This window comes from Tauraco erythrolophus, chromosome 8 (genome assembly GCF_009769465.1).
Source record: "Tauraco erythrolophus isolate bTauEry1 chromosome 8, bTauEry1.pri, whole genome shotgun sequence".
NCBI lineage: Eukaryota > Metazoa > Chordata > Aves > Musophagiformes > Musophagidae > Tauraco > Tauraco erythrolophus.
Genome location: NC_141472.1, coordinates 22,260,966 through 22,280,479, shown reverse-complemented (window position 1 = coordinate 22,280,479; position 19,514 = coordinate 22,260,966). Strand labels below are relative to the sequence as shown.

Below are 19,514 nucleotides of genomic sequence, written 5' to 3'. Positions count from 1 at the left end.
GTAGCAGAAGGAACAGTAGAATCTTTCTTATTTATCATAGGATTCTGGTTCAAGACAGGAGACCTGTTTAACCTATTTATGTAGCCTTAGTGCTCAGCCTTTGCTTTTTCCGAAGGGGCGACTATATATGGTTCTGAAGATAAGGTTATTTGTATCTTGTATGTCCTGTTGAATTAGGACTTAAAACAGAAATGCTGTTGGCAAAACTGTCACAGTTTTTTAGTTCATTTTTGCAAACAAGTGACCTACAGCAGTGGGCTATGAACAGGCCCGGGAATGGGAAGCAGGGAGACTTCAGGGAAGCAGGCACATCCTAGCATCATTACTACAAACGTAATTCATGAAATGTCTTTTCTTCTTCACCTCTCTATTGCCTGTGACTGACTAGTGTCTGCCACAGCAGTGTGTGGTACAGAGGTAGGAGGAACAGCTGGAGTGATGGATAGGAAAAGAGCATTTTAACCAGTTAAAACCGATCTGAGATTGTTATGGGGATGTTGGTTGATGAAAAGCTCAACATGAGCCAGCAATGTGTGCTTGCAGCCCAGAAAGCCAACTGTATCCTGGGCTGCATCAAATGAAGCGTGGCCAGCAAGTCAAGGGAGGCGATTGTGCCCCTCTACTCCGCTCTTGTGAGACCCCACTTGGAGTACTTGTGAAAAGTGTAAGAAAGCTGGAGAGGGACTTTTTACAAGGGTGTATAGTGGTAGGACAAGGGGCAATGGATTTAAACTGAAAGAGGGTAGATTTAGATTAGATAAAAGGAAGACATTTTTTACAATGAAGGTGGTGAGGCACTGGAACAGGTTGCCCAGAGAAGTTGTGGATGCCCCATCCCTGGAAGTGTTCAAGGCCAGGTTGGAAGAGGCTTTGAGCAACCTGGTGTGGTGGGGGGTGTCCCTGCCCATGGCAGAGGGGTTGGAACTAGATGATCTTTGAGGTCCCTTCCAATCCAAACCATTCTCTGATTCTACTGCATTCAGCTCTGGAGTCTCCAGCATAAGAAGGACATGGAGCTGTTGGAGCAGGTCCAGAGGGGGGCTACAAAGATGATCTGAGGGCTGGAGCACCTCTCCTGTGAAGACAGGCTGAGAGAGTTGGGGCTGTTCAGCCTGGAGAAGAGAAGGCTCTGGGTAGATCTTCTAGCAGGCTTCTAGTACATAAAGGAGGCTTACAAGAAAGCCAGAGAGGGACTTTTCGCAAGGGCATGTAGTGATAGGGCAAGAGGTAATGGCTTTAACCTGAAAGAGGGCAGATTTCAATTAGCTATAAGGAAGGAATTTTTTACAATGTAGGTGGTGAGGTGTCAGGGAAGTTTTCTGGCTGCTACATGGTCTGAATAGAAAGCACCTGTGCCTCATCAAGACAGGTGCTTTCTATTCAGCCCATGTAGCAGCCAGAAAACTTCTCCGACAATGAGGCACCAGAACACGTTGCCTAGAGAAGTTGTGGATGCCTCATGCCTGGAAGCATTCAAGGCCAGGTTAGATGAGGCTTTGAGCAATCTGATCTAGTGGAAGGTGTTGGAACTAGATGATCTTTAAGGTCCCTTCCTATCTTAACCGTTCTATGATTCTGTTTTTCCTTCCTTGAGTGGAATGTTTCTGACCTAATGTACCTGGCCTAGATGATCTTGCATGTCAGTGTGTCCTTCCATTTCTCTAAGCAGGAGGCGCAACCCAGTTGTGGTCATGCTCTTGATTTCATTAATCTTCCACCATGAAACAACCTTCTTATAAAAGTAGGCAGGAAAGTATGGAGAAAAAAAAAAAATCTCAGAACCTAGAGACCTCCTTCTCCCTGCTTAGGGAGAGGATCAAGAGAATATGACCTACTATTTCTCGTCTCCCTCTGGGAAATCTCCATTCTAGATCCCCAGCTGAGCTACCTCTACCTTTGGGGGCAACCTGGTAACTGTTTTTTCTGGGATTCGGTGGAGAGAATCTCAGCGCTTGAGGATGACCTGAAGTCCACTTCTAGGCAGCAAGTGGAGCAGTAGGTACTTGTGCAAACAGTGAAGTATTTGGAGGGCAGAGTGATGTAGAGCTGTGTGAGAAGCAGATGATGGGGACAGCACCCTGGTGGTCCAGGGAGCGGCAGAGAGATAGGGACCAGAGGAGTGGCACTGAGGACCATTTGGATCTTCTATGCATGTAGATGATAAACAGTGACTAGATGTCTAGTTGAATATTTGGTTCATGAGACAAAATAAGTTCCAGAAATCCATGGCCAGCAGATGAGAAATCATCAGAAAATGTAGCATTCACAAAGTGTAATAATTGAAGAAAACAAAATACTAGAGATAAATTATAATATAACTAAGCTATAAGGGTTGGAACTGCTTGCTTGCTTTAAAGAAAGTACTTGTGGCCGAGTAGATCATAATAGATCTGATGAAAGAGAATTTCTGAAAGAAATAACTGCTGCTGCTCTACTTAGGTTTGGCTGCAATAACCAATGACATTAGTAATTGTTTTCTATTTCTGAACACACAGGAGATATAGACCACCACTGTAGTTCTTACGAAATCTATTTCTTTCCATTTATTCATTAGTAAATATTAGGTCATGAATGCTGATAAATAGCTCCCCTTTTCGGTCATCTGATTTGCTGCTTGTAAAATGGCAGTTCACATTGTGGAGAGGCAGCAATTCTAACAATGTTATCGTCCAAGTGCAAGCAGCCAGTGAATTTTTAGAGGCCGTGTCAGATGAGCCTGTGTGTGTGGGAGTCTGCCCTTATCCCCTGCTAATAAATGCTTCGTCTTTGCCTGCATTTGTGGCAGAATAGAAATGGTGCTTAGAAGCCTGGCTGTGAGATTGCAGCAAATGGCTGCACCCTGTGTTTAATGTAGTGACACTAATGAATTCTGAGAATTAATTTTCAACTAAGAAAGCATGATGGAAGATACTAGAATTTCAAATTAGGTAATGGATTGACTTTCATCAGGCAAACATGTACAATGTTTGATTCCTTTTCAATCTCTATTTACTTACCCTTCACATTATTTTAGATCCAAAATTAGCAGACCAAATATGATCATATTTTCATCATACCTTATGCGGTACCTATCTTGTAGTAGATTTGCTAGTCAATTTGCTCAGTGCAAGGCAGTCTCACCACTTTTTTTTAACTTTTTTTTTTTTTAATAATTTCCATGAGCCAAACAAATTGGCTTAATTTGCAGGTGCATCACATTTCTTGGTTTTATATCTAATTGCAGCATGGTTGATGTTTGACAGGGCCTAAGCTAGCTGTCCAAATTGATCTTAAAGGAATGCTCTGATGAGCACCTGAAGATATTTTAGTTTTCTCCTTCTCTTAGAAGCGAATCCTTCAGTGATATGACTTCTTAATATTTTTTTTACTTGCACAATGCATGCACTGATTTCTGTTGGCTGCATTAAGTAAGAATATTTTCTGATAATTGACATTGTAAAAGCTGTTTGGTTACTATACTCTTCCTCTTTCAAATGTTAATATCACTGGATTTTTGTGTATTACTTCTTGATTTTTTTTTTTCTGGACTTTACATGGAATACATCTCCTGAGTGAATGTACTGGCAACTTTGGACTCAGGCACCTATATGAGTAACTTTTTCACACATTGTAGTTCTAGTTCAGAGTGCAGGTCAGTAGAAAACACTGTGATAAAGCTCACTTTCATTCAGGCTTTAGCATTGTAAGAGCTGATATTCTATATTAAATTAATTTTTTGTGCAGAGCAGTATAGTGTCAATACTGCTTCCAGCATAGGAGATACCTTACTGAACACCTGCAGTGACACTGACAGTCTGATGTATCATTTTTCACTAGCACGTAGGTGGTGCCCAAGAATTGTTATTTTATGGCTAATGGTGACTAAGAACAGCAACAGCATGCATTCAGTGTGACACTCAAAGCAAGACAGTTGAATTGACAGTGTGTAGAAGCAGAGCATATAAATATGCCTTATAATATTAATAGGTCTTGTCTACGTAGAGAGGAATTAGGACAAAGGAATGTGCACCAAGAGGAGAAACATAAGGACTGTCTTTTCAGTGTCATGACAGGTCTCCATCCTGCACTCCGTCTCAGCAGGCCTGGTGATACACCAAATTGGCACTGAACATCTGAGTACTCACTGAGCCCACAATACCTACTGTGACTAAGCTGCATGCTGGTTACTGGCACTTGAAACATAATAAGGAGTAATTTCTAGAAATGACTGTGTCAACACTTCTGCTCTGTTTCAGAGCAAAAGGAGTGTATATGCCATACATGCTTCGGTTTTCTGTGACCTGCCTGGTCTTTCTGCTGCTGTGTTCCTAATGTGCTAGGAACTTGCCACTTAACTTGACGGATCAAACCAACTTCACTGGAGATGTACATTCTCCTTCAATCTCTTCCCTCAACTGAAGTAGAAGTACTCACACAAGAGTTGTCCCTCACCCTTACACAGCTGTGAGTTACTTGCTCTCTGCTTCGTTGTGGCATCTCACTAACCATATGAAAGGGCTCTGTTCTTCCTGGTATAGGCACAAGCTTGGCAGAAGCTTAGGTGTGCTCTGTCTGAATTTGGAACAGAGACTTGGATCACAGAATCATGTGGATGTATCTTGTGTCATTAGCCTGGTCGTCTTAGGAATTAATGAAGTTTTACTTGTGTTTCAAGTGAAATCCTAAGTGACCACAGACTGTAAAAATATTCTACTACCAGAGAATGAAGGCTACATAGAGATTAAACTATATATAAATTTTGATAGTTGCAAAGCACAAAAGTAGCATGCATGCAAAGTGAATAATCAGCAGGGAATTGGCAGGAGTATGCAACAGAAACAAAGGTGATCCTAAAGTAGTCTTCAAGACTACCTCCCTGACAGAAATTACCTGTGCTGATTAAAACACCTGCCAGACCCAAGCAGCTAGCATTTCGGGCACGTAATAGAGAAGCTAAGAACGTTTTTTCCCTAAAATATTTTCCTTCTCTCTCTTCTTGTTGGGTTTCTTTAATGAATACAATATCCTAAACGTTTGGATGTTTCACCTAGGGGCCATCTACATGGAAAAGATTCTCTTGCAACTTCTGGATCGTGTCTATAGAGTTTCTTTGGAGGTGCATTATTCCAGAGTCCAGAGTAGAATTTATATTAATAATTGCATACCACTAGGTAAAAGATTTGTATGTTCTTCACACTTTTGGTAAACACAAGATATTCTGTCTGGAACTGTGTAATTTCTTGAAGAGAATCTATGTAAACTCTAATGTTGTTATTATTGGAAAAGTAACTGCCATGATATTAGGGCCTGTTGCGATAGAGCGAGGCATAATGGTTTTAAACTAAAAGAGGGTAGATTCAGACTAGATATTACAAAGTAATTTCTATAATGAGGGTGTTGAAACACTGGAACAGGCTGCCTAGAGAGGTGGCAGATGTCCCTCTCCCTGGAAACGTTCAAGATGAGATTGGATGGGTGTCTGAGCAACCTGATGTAGTTGAAGATGTCCCTGCTCATTGCAAGGGGGTTGGACTAGATGACCTGTAAAGGTCCCTTCCAACCCAAATTATTCTGTGATTCTATGACATGGCTTCACTTGGATTCAGTTATATTACTGAAAAAATCCTGATGTAGTAAAATTTAACAAGCAAATTTATATCTTAACAATATAGCATAAATACTATAAATTCATAATTATTGTTAGAATGGTAAAAATCACATAAGTGCATGAGCTTTTCAGACTGAAATCTCCACTTCAGATACTTGGCATCAATCTGTGATTTTGTATGCTTCACAGCTTTTTGTTGGTTTGATTTTTTTTCCCTCTGCCTTCCTGACTAATGCGATCTCTCTTTTCAAATGTTTTTTTTCCTTTTTCTCAGGAAATGTATAAATTTAACCAGGATTGTCATGGACCATGTTGTCTGTGTGGATGTATTGACTTTTAAAGACCATGGATCACAAAAGGAAAGGGGGAATGGAGGTGGTGTCAGAACCTTTTGAAGGCAGTGATGGATCTCTTCATGGGAGGGAAGGACTGGTGCTTATAGCCTTACACTCAGAGGGATGGAGATAAAGCAGGTTCTGTTACTTTAGTCTTTCTGTCAGGTGGCTACAGTTCTAGCTATAGCAAAATTCACCAAAATAATTATAAAACTGGTAGCACATTTTACAGACTGTCTTTTCTGGACTAAACATGCCAAGAAGAGGTTGGGAAAATGGTTTTCAGGAACCTAAAGTCTTAAAGTTATGTTAAAAGATATTTCAGGATCATTTCAAGACCAGACTTTAGGCTTCAGTAAAGTATTTGAGGTGAGGCTAAACTTTAATCATTTGCTAATCTGTTTGGTAGTATTTGAAATCAATTAATGTGTATGGTTTATTTTTTTTTTAGATGTAGTTTAAATTTTGCAAATTGTTATTGATATTGCTAGAATATAAATTATTCTGAAAGGTATTAAAGTTTCATTGAACTTTGGGCTAGAAGATAATCTTTATTTGTGATATTTGGCCCTGTTAAGGAAGTACTTTAGATGTATCACAATATCAGCAGATATGAGATGTAATTGTGAAGTATGTAATACAAATGCATCTCATCAAATAAACTCATCTTGGGCTATAATTCACTGAACTGATAAATGCTGAAAGGGAGATATGGACTGAATTGCAGCATTTGTTTTTCACGTTCTGAAATATTCTGTTAATATTATTATTTGAGCAAGATAAACAGAATACTTTAATATAAAGAATTAGAGGGTACTTTTAAAGTAGTTTAATCATGTTAGATCATTCTTCTGTTGGACTGTATTATATCAGCTTTATTGTACAGAAAAGAACTCATCTTTAATCGTGGCTTACTCAATTTTAAATATTAATTATATAAATTAACATGATACTTTATTTTATGCTAATTTAATAGGATATATCTCTTTACTCGTTACTAGATCACCTGTTTCTATCATAGAACTTTGGTACCCTGGCTAGCATTTAGTTCTGACTCATTCATTTCTCTCCCAGTCTGAATTATGTAGGTTTGCAGAATTTTCTGATTCTTATGCTAACACTTACTCTTGCAATATAGAAGATCTACCTGAAACATTCATTTTAAAAACAAAACAGAGCTCCATATCAAATTGTTCTGACTAGTGTTGTATCACAGGTTTCACTTGTGGTTTTTATTAGGCTATATCCTGCAGTTCTTTGTCAAAACTCTCATTGGAGAAGAGGTAGAAAATTGAAGTGAATTAAATATTGTCTATTCTTCTTAGGTTATGTTTAATGTATATTAACTGTACAGTACGTAATAGATATGGTGCCTTTTTTTCATAGTAAGCTAGTTACAGTTAAAAGACAGATTAAATAAGCTCGATTTCATAGCCTTTATACTAGTATACTTGTAGGGTGAATTCACTTAGTTAAGCATTTTATGCTAGATTTATTCCAATGTAGAGGAAGAGTCTTGTTGCATACAGTGGAAACTACTGTACAATAGCAGCCACACAGTAAGCCAACTCAAATCATGCTGTAATGAAGTAACATCATTGCCTGAGACCACTATTTCTCTGTCACAGGTGTCTTATCAAGGATTTTGAAAAGCGTCCTTCAGTCACCCACCTTTTGGAGCATCCGTTTATTAAACAAGTACATGGTAAAGATATGTCTCTGCAAAAACAGCTGGCTCAGCTCATCCGAGAGCAACAGCAGCTAGGCTCCATAGCCAAAACAAGGTACTGTACAACATATATGCTGCAGTCCTCCTTCCCCACACTAATCCTGGAAGCACAGTTCGTAAATTTGAATGCACAGACATTTACTCTTTCAAATGATCATATTAATGCATTGACTAGCAATACTATTAGCAATAAGTGCTGCATGTCATGTGAATGCAAGAGTCTTGTTTTCCCATTGACACTTTTTAAAGCTAATTATATCAGTCATAATGCAGCCTTCTCCTTAGCCTTCTTTCTCCCGGTGAACTCTCTTTTATGTGTATTCACTTTTGTCTCAGTCACGGAGGTGCTAATAATTCCAGAATGTTCTGGTTTGTGGAAATACATATTGGCATGATGAAAAATTATATCATATTTTGGTAGCAGATCTTTAAAAATACAACTGTGAACAATGAAGTGACTACTAGAAAAGGTTAAGAACAGAACACTTTGATGTTTGCTGTTTGATTAGATACTATTAGTAAGAAGGCTGTTCAGTACTTAAAGTAATTGTTTTGTCTGTAGTTTAATAGTAACTGCTATTTTTCATTCAGCCTAGTGATTAATTTTAAAATGTGCTTAAAAAGCAATTAACGTTTATCAGTGGCAGTGCTATTTTTTACTTTTGAGGCTGATTGTAAATATGTCTTAGTTGTTGTCCAGAGGGTGGCAGAATTTCACTATTTCAAAGGAGAATTAAATGCAAATGAACACACCTTCCCAAGCTCAGCAATCATTCTGTAATATGAAATTTGTCTAGAATGAGATAAGCTCTGGTCCGTTGTTATAAACAAACACCTACTAATGTTGATGAAGAAAATTAAATGTCATGATTCATAAGTCATAAACATGTATATACTTAAATGCCGTAAGACTTGAGCTTAAATGCTGAAAGCCCAAACAAAAAATGTGCAAGATGAAATAAAGGAATAGCTGTAAGTGAAGTTTCAAGGTGAAGTTGACTTCTGTGGGGTTTTGGGGGGGTTGGTTTGTTTGTTTGTTTTCCTTTCTGGAAAACTGTATCAGGAACTGCTTGCTGTGGGTGAGAGAGCTATGCCAGTGTTACAGTGGAAGTTTCTGCTGTATCTAGCCTCCTAAGCAGACCTCCCCCATGTAGCACCTCACAGATCAGATTGTCTACAGCTGTGGGTTGGCTGCCTAAAAGGTATCAGGGTTTTTCCAGCTGCTGACCAAATAGAAGACATAGACACAGTGAAATGATCCTTGTGCTAAGAGCTCTGAAATGGATTCCTCACGGTATTCCAGTATGTTCTTCTGCGATCTATTTCCATAAAGTGGAGTGAGAAGGAATCAAGACCAAGACAGCATTTCTTTCCTCCAGCCTTTCCATATATTAACCGGGAGTGATGTGACAGAAAAGCTTCTGCAGCTTATGCTTCTGCATGACTGGAATTTAGGAAGAATTTTGCTTCCCAGCAAATCAGTGCTCACCTAAGGGAATTTAACTCTTTGTCCATCCTGTCACTACCTAACCTATCTTAAATATTTTGTTTGCCAAGCATGATTATTTGCAACTTGTATGCAGTAGCACCTGCAGATTTCAGTGGTGAAGGGGACTCTGTTGCAATGGGTTTAGTCCCAGTCTTATCCTCCCCAGCAGTCTTAGTTCTATTATTGTCCCTGATGCCCCCAAATTTACTTGGCCAGCTAGTCCCATGTTCCCTCTCTGAGGTCATTATCTGACCCATTTTTTCCTATCAGTCTCCATTCACTGTTCATTCTGTTTGTCCTTAAGGCTTTGTTCTCCTGTTAGTCAGCTTGTGTCTTCTTCCTCTACCACTCCAATAGCTTCTGTTTCTAATCTCCGCCATTGTCAGCAAGTCCTAGTCCAGGTTCTTCTGGTTTTCCAGCCATTTCTCTGTTCTTGGTGTTCCTCCTCACCTGATAGTTTAGCTCACAGCCCTCTTTTTCTTACTCATCATTGAATTCACCTTTCCCAGATCTGTTGAAGTTCCTTTTCTACTCTTAAAGCTCTATTCTCAGCAGATTTTTTGTACTCGGCTTGTTCTTTCCTGGACTCTTGGTTTGCTTTTAGCCATGCCTCTGAATCAGATGCCTTCTTCCTCTGTGAGTGAACGATAGAATCATAGAATCGTTAGGGCTGGAAGGGACCTTCAAAGGTCATCTAGTCCAACCCCCCTGCAAGGAACAGGGATATCTCCAACTAGATCAGGTTGCTCAGGGCCTCATCCAACCGGGCCTTGAACGTCTCCAGGGATGGAGCATCCACCACCTCTCTGGGCAACCTGTTCCAGTGTTCTACAACTCTCATGGTAAAAAATTTTTTCCTAATATCCAACCTGAATCTACCTCCCTCTATTTAAAACCATTACCCCTTGTCCTATCACAACTGGCCCTTCTGAACAGCCTCTCCCCATCTTTCTTGTAGGCCCCCTTGAGGTACTGGAAGACCGCTATAAGGTCACCCCGGAGCCTCCTCTTCTCCAGGCTGAACAGCCCCAACTCTTTCAGCCTGTCCTCATAGGAAAGGTGCTCCAGCCCTCTTATCATCTTCGTGGCCCTCCTCTGGACCCTCTCCAACTGGTCCATGTCCTTCTTATGTTGGGGACTCCAGAACTGGACGCAATACTCCAAGTGAGGTCTCACGAGGGCAGAGTAGAGGGGGAGAATCACCTCCCTCGACCTGCTGGCCACGCTCCTCTTGATGCAGCCCAGGACGCGGTTGGCCTTCTGGGCCGCAAGAGCACATTGCCGGCTCATATTGAGCTTCTCGTCCACCAGTACTCCCAAGTCCTTCTCCTCAGGGCTGCTCATGATCCATTCTCCACCCAGTCTGTAATTGTGCCTGGGATTGCCATGACCCAGATGTAGGACCTTGCACTTGGCCTGGTTAAACTTCATGAGGTTGGTATGGGCCCACCTCTCCAGCCTGTCGAGGTCCCTCTGGATGGCATCCCTCCCTTCCAGCGTGTCAACGGCACCACACAGCTTGGTGTCATCGGCGAACTTGCTGAGGGTGCACTCCATGCCACTGTCCACGTCACCGACAAAGATGTTGAAGAGGGCCGGGCCCAACACGGACCCCTGAGGGACGCCACTCGTGACCGGTCTCCACATGGACATCAAGCCGTTGACCACTACTCTCTGAGTACGGCCATTGAGCCAATTCCTTATCCACCGAGTGGTCCATCCATCAAACCCATGCCTCTCTAGTTTAGAGAGAAGAATGTCGTGCGGGACAGTGTCAAAAACTTTGCACAAGTCCAGGTAGATGACATCCGTTGGTCGACCCTTGTCCACCGATGTTGTCACCCCATCATAAAAGGCCACCAAGTTGGTCAGGCACGATCTGCCTTTGGTGAAGCCATGTTGGCTGTCACCCACCACCTCCTTGCTCTCCATGTGCCTTAGCATGGTTCCCTGGAGAATCTGCTCCATGACCTTGCCAGGCACAGAGGTGAGGCTGACCGGCCTGTAGTTGCCCGGGTCCTCCTTGTTCCCCTTTTTAAAAATGGGGGTTATGTTCCCTCTCTTCCAGTCATCGGGGACCTCGCCAGACCGCCACGACTTCTCAAATACAATGGCCAGTGGCTTGGCAACTTCATCCGCCAGTTCCTTCAGGACCCGCGGATGGATCTCATCAGGTCCCATGGACTTGTGCACCTTCAAGTTCCTCAGATGTTCCCGAACCTGCTCTTCAAGTACAGTGGGCGGTGGTTCATCCTTACAGTCCCTGCTAGTTCTTTCCACAGCTTGGGTGGTAAGACAAGAGGCTTTATCAGTGAAGACTGAGGCAAAAAATTCATTGAGTACCTCAGCCTTCTCTATGTCCCGGGTGACCAGAGCACCAGTATCCTTCCGGAGGGGGCCTACGTTCTCCTTGGACTTCCTTTTGTCCCCTACATACCTATAGAAGGGGAGACATGATTAGGCTGCTGGAGAAATAGTTGTCTTTGCCTTCACTTTGAAGCCAGTGGACCTTGCTATTGGCTTGGCTTTGAAGTCAATGGGCTTAACTGCTATTAAAGACTGTCTTTCTGATTGTTGTAGCCTTATACTATGATGTCCGTACTTGTTCTTTGAAGAACCAGCCCACTTTGATCAGGGCTGAGAGCATGCCCAGTGAGGACAAAAATTTAATGATCACTTACTATTGAAATCTACAACATATTGTTCAGAATGATGAAGTGTTGATTTTCCAAAGATTTGAAACTTGATCAAGATAAATTAAATGAGATGGCAAAAGCATATCTCTGCAAAATAATCAAGTCTGTGGGCCAGAGAGTTAATATTGGACTATAAACATAAGATTATTACAAGAGAACCAACCACCAGGAGTATCTAATTACAATTTTCCCCAGAGGCATAGACATAGTCTCATAATAGTAAAGAGCTTGGCTCTGTAAAAGGGACGTAGTACCCCCTAGGAAAATTGGTACTAATTAAAAGCTTTTAAAAACTCTGTAATGCATTTATAAAATAATTTTGAACACCAAATCTGACATGCAGAAGAACACATGACCAGATGATACTGTAAAAAAATTTACTGGCATTCATTTGTGGTGATCTGTAGAAGTGATCTGAATGTATAGTCACCACTTCAAAGTAAAGAGGCCAATTAAAACCCATGTAGAGTAAAACCTTTCTATTATACCATTGGATATATGTGCATGCTTTTGCTGTTTATTGATATGCACATGACAGGTACAATGAAATATGCATTAATTCACTGGTGTTCGGAAAGAAAGAAAAGTAGATGCCCTTTTTTAGGAGTACAGCAAAACTACAGATCCATCATTTAAAAGATAAGTAAAATAAAATGTTCTCCCATTTATACTGCCATGGAACTCTCAGAGCACAGGCTGAAAATTTCCAGAAACTGAAAAATCATCAGGATGCTTATGGTAACAGCACTTCTACTGTGAGGAAACCCAGGAAGTCACTGGTGATGACAACTGATCAGGAGCTATGTGGGTTTTGGCTCAGTTGAAAGTCTTCCAGCATCAGTGCTTTGCATCTTGCATCTTTCTTTACTGACTCAGCACCTGTGTTTTTTTTTAATAGGATTCTTTTTCCAATTGAGCAGGGCCAGTTTTGCCTATCTGGGGACATTTGGGAACCCTATTTGGGTCATTGTGCCTGAGAGCAAGCCTGCAAACTAGAAAGTCAGTACTACTGGTTTAGAAGGTATGATGGAGAGATGCGGAAAGCGATCTAGAAATTCACTGCTACTGAAAAGAAGAGAACTGGCTTCTTTCTCTCATTTTCCCACAGCTTCCAGGAACAAGCTCATGATCCTGTTTTTGTTGCAAGTCCAGTGATTGTCAAAACCTTCTGAGCTAGAGCTTCTGAAGTAAGAGAAAAAACTAAGCCAACAGAAACACGCAGATAATGTGTGTGTAATTTCCTGCTGTGTTAGTGATTGCAGAGAAGTGCCTCAACTGACATAGCTGAAGTAAAGGAGGGAATGCATCACATGACCAGGAATAAAGGGGAGAGGGGTAGAAAGAAGCTGTCCCCTTCTGACAGGATCATCTGGATCAACCTCTGGAGCCACGCACTGAAATGTCTCCTTAATTCAGTTTCTCTCATTCTTCATTTATAAACTTCTTTGTGTGCAGTGTAGCAGCCTTAAGTTCATCACAGTTCTTCATACCTCTGAACTGAAGGGGCACTTCATTGTCTTTGCTGAGCTCAAAGGAGCCTACTAATGCACACATTTGTTGCTGACAAACATATTGTTGTCACTTTGCCATGAGATAACTTACTAGAAAGCTTTATACTCTATTATTTCCTTTAGGAAAAAATAAAAGGTTTATGCTAGTAAAAGATTACTTTTAAAATTACTTTTTTTTAGTTTCCTGCTTTTTTAACTGACAGATATGCTCTCTGAAACTTTTCCACCAGCTTTACTTTTCCTTAAATTATTTTCATCAGTAAAATGCAAATATCTCCTATCTTTATGGAAAAAAGTATTTTCAGATTCAGAAAACCCAGCCAGGGTACCCCTCTTTCCCCACTTGTAGTGAGGAAGAAGATTGTTTTTTCATCTGTTGGCATATTTTAGACTGAAATCCTTGAGTTTTGCTACGGTCTTGAGTGAAGCTGAAATTTCAGCATCAGCACTCGACTCCTGCATTGCCTGTTTATTACACTGTCATGAGGAAAAACTTTGTGAGAAAGTCCAGTGTCACAGCTGCATAAGGATGAGCTCTGGGTCTTTATCTCTTCTCTGTATCCCTTTTATAAGCAATCAATTAACTATGTGTATGTTTTGTCTGGTTTCTAACAATACCAGGGCATAAATGCTAATTAACAACAATGTATTTCTCATTAACAGCTTTGCCATAGAAGTAGTAATATAAAGTTTAATTTTAAGAAGTGTATTCTGTGATAAACAGTCCACTAGTTCTATTTTTATCATTGCTTCACATGTATTTGTTCCAGCAAGGCTGAGTTTTTCTTTCCCATCTATTCTAAAGTCAAATACATCATTACTTTTTAATAAGTGGATACTGATTTATAGTTCATCTTGGAAGCCAGAGCACTCTTATTCCCATCAATATATAGCTGCCTCTAGGCAGGAAGCGTTTCTTAAAATCAGAGACAATGCTATCACAGGCTCTCTCTCAGTTGGATTTTTTGTCGCTGTTTTTTTTTTTTATTCAAATAATGTCCTCATGCATGATAACATTGTGAGAACAAGAAATGTAATTAATTCCTACAGACTTGTACCTCATGTAGCATTAAATTACAGAACTGGAAAAAAGTAGGAATCTAAGTTACAGTAAGGTGTGGACACCAAAACATGCAAACATTGGTCAGGAATGATAAGCAGAATTATAAAAATGTTTTGCATACAGTAATAATAATTGAGTGTTGATAAAGAGTTTGTGGCTTATTCTGTATTCTCAAAGTAAAGAAGAAATTGAGTTGATAGTAATCTTGCTGTATTTCAGGGATAAATTCTTCAAGATAGATTCGTGCAATTGCATTTCAGTACAATACCAAGAATGTTTAGGCGCTCTCTGAATTATAATACAAAAATATGGTAGAGGTTTGTGTTTTATTCCTCTTCTCTCTATGAACCATTGTGTAACCTCTGTTGCATCACTTACCCTCAATATTTCTCTGTTCCTCTACTTATGAAATGGCTATTAATAGCTTTACTGAATACATTATACCTACAAAAACTAGATAGCACTTTGTCTGAGGCAAGAATTTTCTCTTTTACTTATTCTATAAAGCTGTACTATACCTTTGATCACTGTAAACCTGTTAATGAAAAGAAACATGCGTAATGCCTGAAGCTCTAGTCATTTTTTTTTCATTCTGCCCTAGAGTCTGGTAAGACTCCAGGCGAAGATCGTAGAATGCTAGGATGGTTTGGGTTGGAAGAGACATTAAAGATCACCTAGTTCCAACCCCCCTGCCATGGGCAGGCACACCTTCCACTAGATCGCGTTGCTCAAAGCCTCATCCAACCTGGCCTTGAACACCTCCAGGCATGGGGCATTCACAACTTCTCTGGGCAACCTGTTCCAGTGCCCCACCACCCTCTGAGTGAAAAATTTCTTCCTTATATCTAATCTAAATCTCCTGTCTTTCAGTTTAAATCCCTTGCCCCTTGTCCTATCACTACACGCCCTTGTAAAACGTCCGCTTCTCAGCTTTCCTGTAGGCCCCCTTTAAATACTGGAAACCTGCAATAAGATCACCATGGAGCCTTCTCTTCTCCAGGCTGAACAGCCCCAACTCTCTCAGCCTGTCTTCATAGCAGAGGTGTTCCAGCCCTCGGATCATCTTCGTAGCCCTCCTCTGGACTCGCTCCAGCAGCTCCATGTCCTTCTTGTGTTGGGGGCTCCAGAGCTGAACGCAGTATTCCAGGTGGAGTCTCACGAGAGCAGAGTAGAGGGGCAGAATCACTCCCCTTGACCTGCTGGCCACGCTTCTTTGGATGCAGCCCAGGATACAGTTGGCTTTCTGGGCTGCCATTGCACATTGCCGGCTCATGTTGAGCTTCTCATCCGCCAACACTCCCAAGTCCTCTCCTCAGGGCTGCTCTCAGTCCATTGTCCTCCCAGCCTGTATTTGTGCTTGGGATTACCCTGACCAACGTGCAGGACCTTGCGCTTGGCCTTGTTGAACTTCATGAGGTTCTCACAGGCCCACCTCTCCAGCCTGTCAAGGTCCCTCTGGATGGCATCCCTTCCTTCCAGCATGTCAACCACACCACACAGCCTGGTGTCGTCGCAAACTTGCTGAGGATGCACTCAATCCTGCAACTTGAGATAACTTGAGATATTGCCTAGCTTAAAGGACTTTGTATGTTTTGACATATGTTTTCCAACTTTTTCAGCATTGAATCAGCTGCCAGCTTCCTCAGGTTCAGATTAAGTCCTGACAAGGACAAAAAAATAAGGATAATATTTGATGTTTACAAAGAAACTCCAGATAACATGTCCACTTTTTGCAGTATATTTTGCCAATGTAGACAGCACAGAGAGTCATTTAAAATTTAGGAATATTAGGAAACATACTAAATCCCTTCTGACTTCTTCCTTCAGCGGGCTGGCATCAGTCTGGATGTTGGAACCTCTTATACTATGAATTACAAAAGCAACTGACCACATGAATGAGTTCAAGAGATCAAGAGGCGTATTTGGAAAGTGAGCAGCCGTCTCTGATGATCATCCTTAATGGATTATCGAATACATTCAAACACTGTCTAACAAAAATATAATCTACACCAACAGAGCAAGTGTTTCCTGTTAAATTAGAATTAACAATATCCATAATCTGTAATGTATTTTGGCATATTATATAATTAGGTATATTATTATAATTAGGTACTAGCAGCCTTCCAGTACCTAAAGGGGGCCTACAAGAAAGATGGAGAGGGACTTTATACAAGAGCATGTATAAAGATATACATGAGATATACATAAAGATAGGACAAGGAACAATGGCTTTCAACTGAAAGACGGGAGATTTAGATTAGATATAAAGAAGGAATCTTTTACAATGAGGGTGGTGAGGCACTGGAGCAGGTGATGAAATGCAGTAGATAAGTCTATAATAATTGTAAGTTAACAAAATTATTTAATGATCATCTGTTGCCATCTACGTTTATTTTGTTAGCCCTGTCTGTCAAATGTCATAGTAGCTGAAGTTGAGCAACCATGGTCTTCTGTATTTCCTTACGTGATTAGTAACTCCTGGCCTGAAAATTCTGTAATTGATTTGATGTTTGAGAGTAAATGTTGATCAAGTATCAAATGATTTTGATTATATGGTTCAAAGTAGCAATTTCCCAGCTATCAGAAGCTTTGAAGAGCTGAACTCCAGACGTGGCTTATTCTTCTCTTGGATGTTTTCCTACGATCTGGGTAGCTGTTGTGGTTTAGCCCAGCCACAGCCACTAGCTCACTCTCCACCATCCTCAGGAAATAGGGAAGAGAATTAAAGGGGAAAGGGAAGGAGACTCATGGGTTGAGATAAGCACAATTTAATACAGTGTAATTGCTCACGACCCGGTGACCAATGCCTCTCCTGTCCTGGCAAGCGATCCTGAAACAGGTAAGTCCCGACACCTTAATCCCAGACAAGTGCGAGGCCTGAAAAGAGCGCAAGAGAGACAGAACTCTGAGAATCCGAGATAGAGAGCCCCTGGAAGAGCCAGAACTTCTTCCTGATCAACCCTCGTCTATATACCAGGCATGACATTGCATGATATGGAATACTCCATTGACCAGTTTGGCCCTCAATCCTAAATCTAAGATCAAATAATAAGGGGAGCTCTGGACCCTTTGTCCCAGGCATGCTCCTTCCCCCCAGCCTCTTGTGCTCCTGCACACCGGCAAAAACACAGGAAGCTGAAATTTCCTTGATGTCTCAGCACCAACTATAAACATCAGTGTGCTATCAACATTCTTCTCATAACAAATCCCATGTTAAATCCAAAACACAGAGCTCTTCTAGCTGCTAAAAAGGAAAACTAACTTTGTCTCAGTCAAAACCAGGACAGTAGCTGATGTTCCTGTCTGTAAATAGGCTTTTTCATAGGAATCAACCAGAAGAGATCTTCTACCAACCTCCCATTTCAGTTTTTAAGAGAATGAAAAAGCTTCAGTATTTGTGTGAATAAGGTTTTAAGAGTTCAGAGTTTTACTGTTTTGGGTCACACCGGGTCAGTGTAATACTGCTGGTCACCATTTAGAAGTTTATTTCTGTAATGGGCAAGAGACAGTTATGAAACCTTGCATTTTGAAGGATAAAATGCAAATCTGTACATCAGGAAGAATCAAACTTGAAAAAGTCTGGAGAAAAAAAAAAACAAAAAAAGAAAAAAAGAAAAAAAAAGAAAAAAAGAAAAAAAAAAAGTAGTTTGAGAAGGGTATGTTCAGGCTACCTTGTCAGATACTAGAATGAGACTACAATAGCTTGGAAGTTTCCCCCTTCTTATTAGCCAGCTGGATTACAGCAGCAGTCCATCCAAGGAAGTCATTCTTACAACCAGATATCTAGCTTCTCTGCCAGCTCACATTTAGTTTTGAAAGCAATTAACTGCAAGGAACTTGATTGCATCCAGCCAGTAATTTCCTTTGAACTCAGAGATAATAACAGAAACAGAACCAGAAATAGTCCTCTGATGCTATACACATCGGAATTTAATGTAATTCTTCTAGCCTTCATGTATATGAATATTAGTCAAGTGAGTTAAAAACTATTTTTTTCTCTTCTTTTTTTTTAAATCACAGAGATACCGTGGCCTCCAAAAGTGATCTTTGATTGTATTATAGTCTATATGTTTTTACTGGAGGTTGCACAGATTTTTGTTATAGCTGCAGCGATTATATTGTAATTAACGCTGTGTCAGTGTTTCTGTTATGACCTTGCTTCAACAAATTACTCCAGGCTGAAACTTGATGTATAGGAGCAAAAATCATTCTTTACAATGCACAGGAAATAGGCTGTTTCTCTGTGTGGCTGTAGAACACTCTCCACTCTTTTTTCTTTCTCATCGCGTTGAGTATTTATCTTGTAAATCTCAGTTTGGGTGCAATTCATTTTAAAAAGTGGCAATAATGTAAAGAACAAGTACAGAATCATGTACTTATTTCCTATGTGTTTTTCCTGTGTGAGTCCTAGGAGAAAAAAACAGTAAACATAAATGCGTAACTGCACCAAGAGGCCGAAATAAAGGCTCTCATAAAAGAATGTTAGGAGTGGAGGGGAGAGAGATCATAGAATCATAGAATAGTTTGGATTGGAAGGGACCTCAAAGATCATCTAGTTCCAAGCCCCCTGCCATGGGCAGAGAAACCCTCCACTACACCCGGTTGCCCAGAGCCTCATCCAACCTGGCCTTGAACACTTACAGGGATGGGGCATCCACAACTTCTCTGGGCAACCTGTTCCAGTGCCCCACCACCCTCTGAGTGAAAAATTTCTTCCTTATATCTAATCTCAATCTGCCCTCTTTCAGTTTAAATCCATTGCCCCTTGTCCTATCACTACACGCCCTTGTAAAACGTCCCTCCTCAGCTTTCCTGTAGGCCCCCTTTAACTACTGGAAGGCTGCAATAAGATCACCCTGGAGCCTTCTCTTCTCCAGGCTGAACAGCCCCAACTCTCTCAGCCTGTCTTCATAACAGAGATGTTCCAGCCCTCGGATCATCTTCGTGGCCCTCCTCTGGACTTGCTCCAGCAGCTCCATGTCCTTCTTGTGTTGGGGACTCCAGAGCTGAACGCAGTATTCCAGGTGGGGTCTCACGAGAACAGAGTAGAGGGGCAGAATCACTTCCCTCGACCTGCTGGCCACGCTTCTTTGGATGCAGCCCA

The 19,514-nt window shown here is 41.0% G+C and overlaps 1 protein-coding gene across 1 annotated transcript in view; it reads left to right on the top strand.

The window, feature by feature from the left end:
• The window catches only part of MYO3B (myosin IIIB), a 197,707-nt gene that overhangs the window by 57,766 nt on the left and 120,427 nt on the right, over positions 1-19,514 (top strand). The window contains 1 exon segment of the mRNA XM_086615897.1: positions 7,551-7,706. Coding sequence (XP_086472023.1) covers positions 7,551-7,706 — 156 coding nt within the window.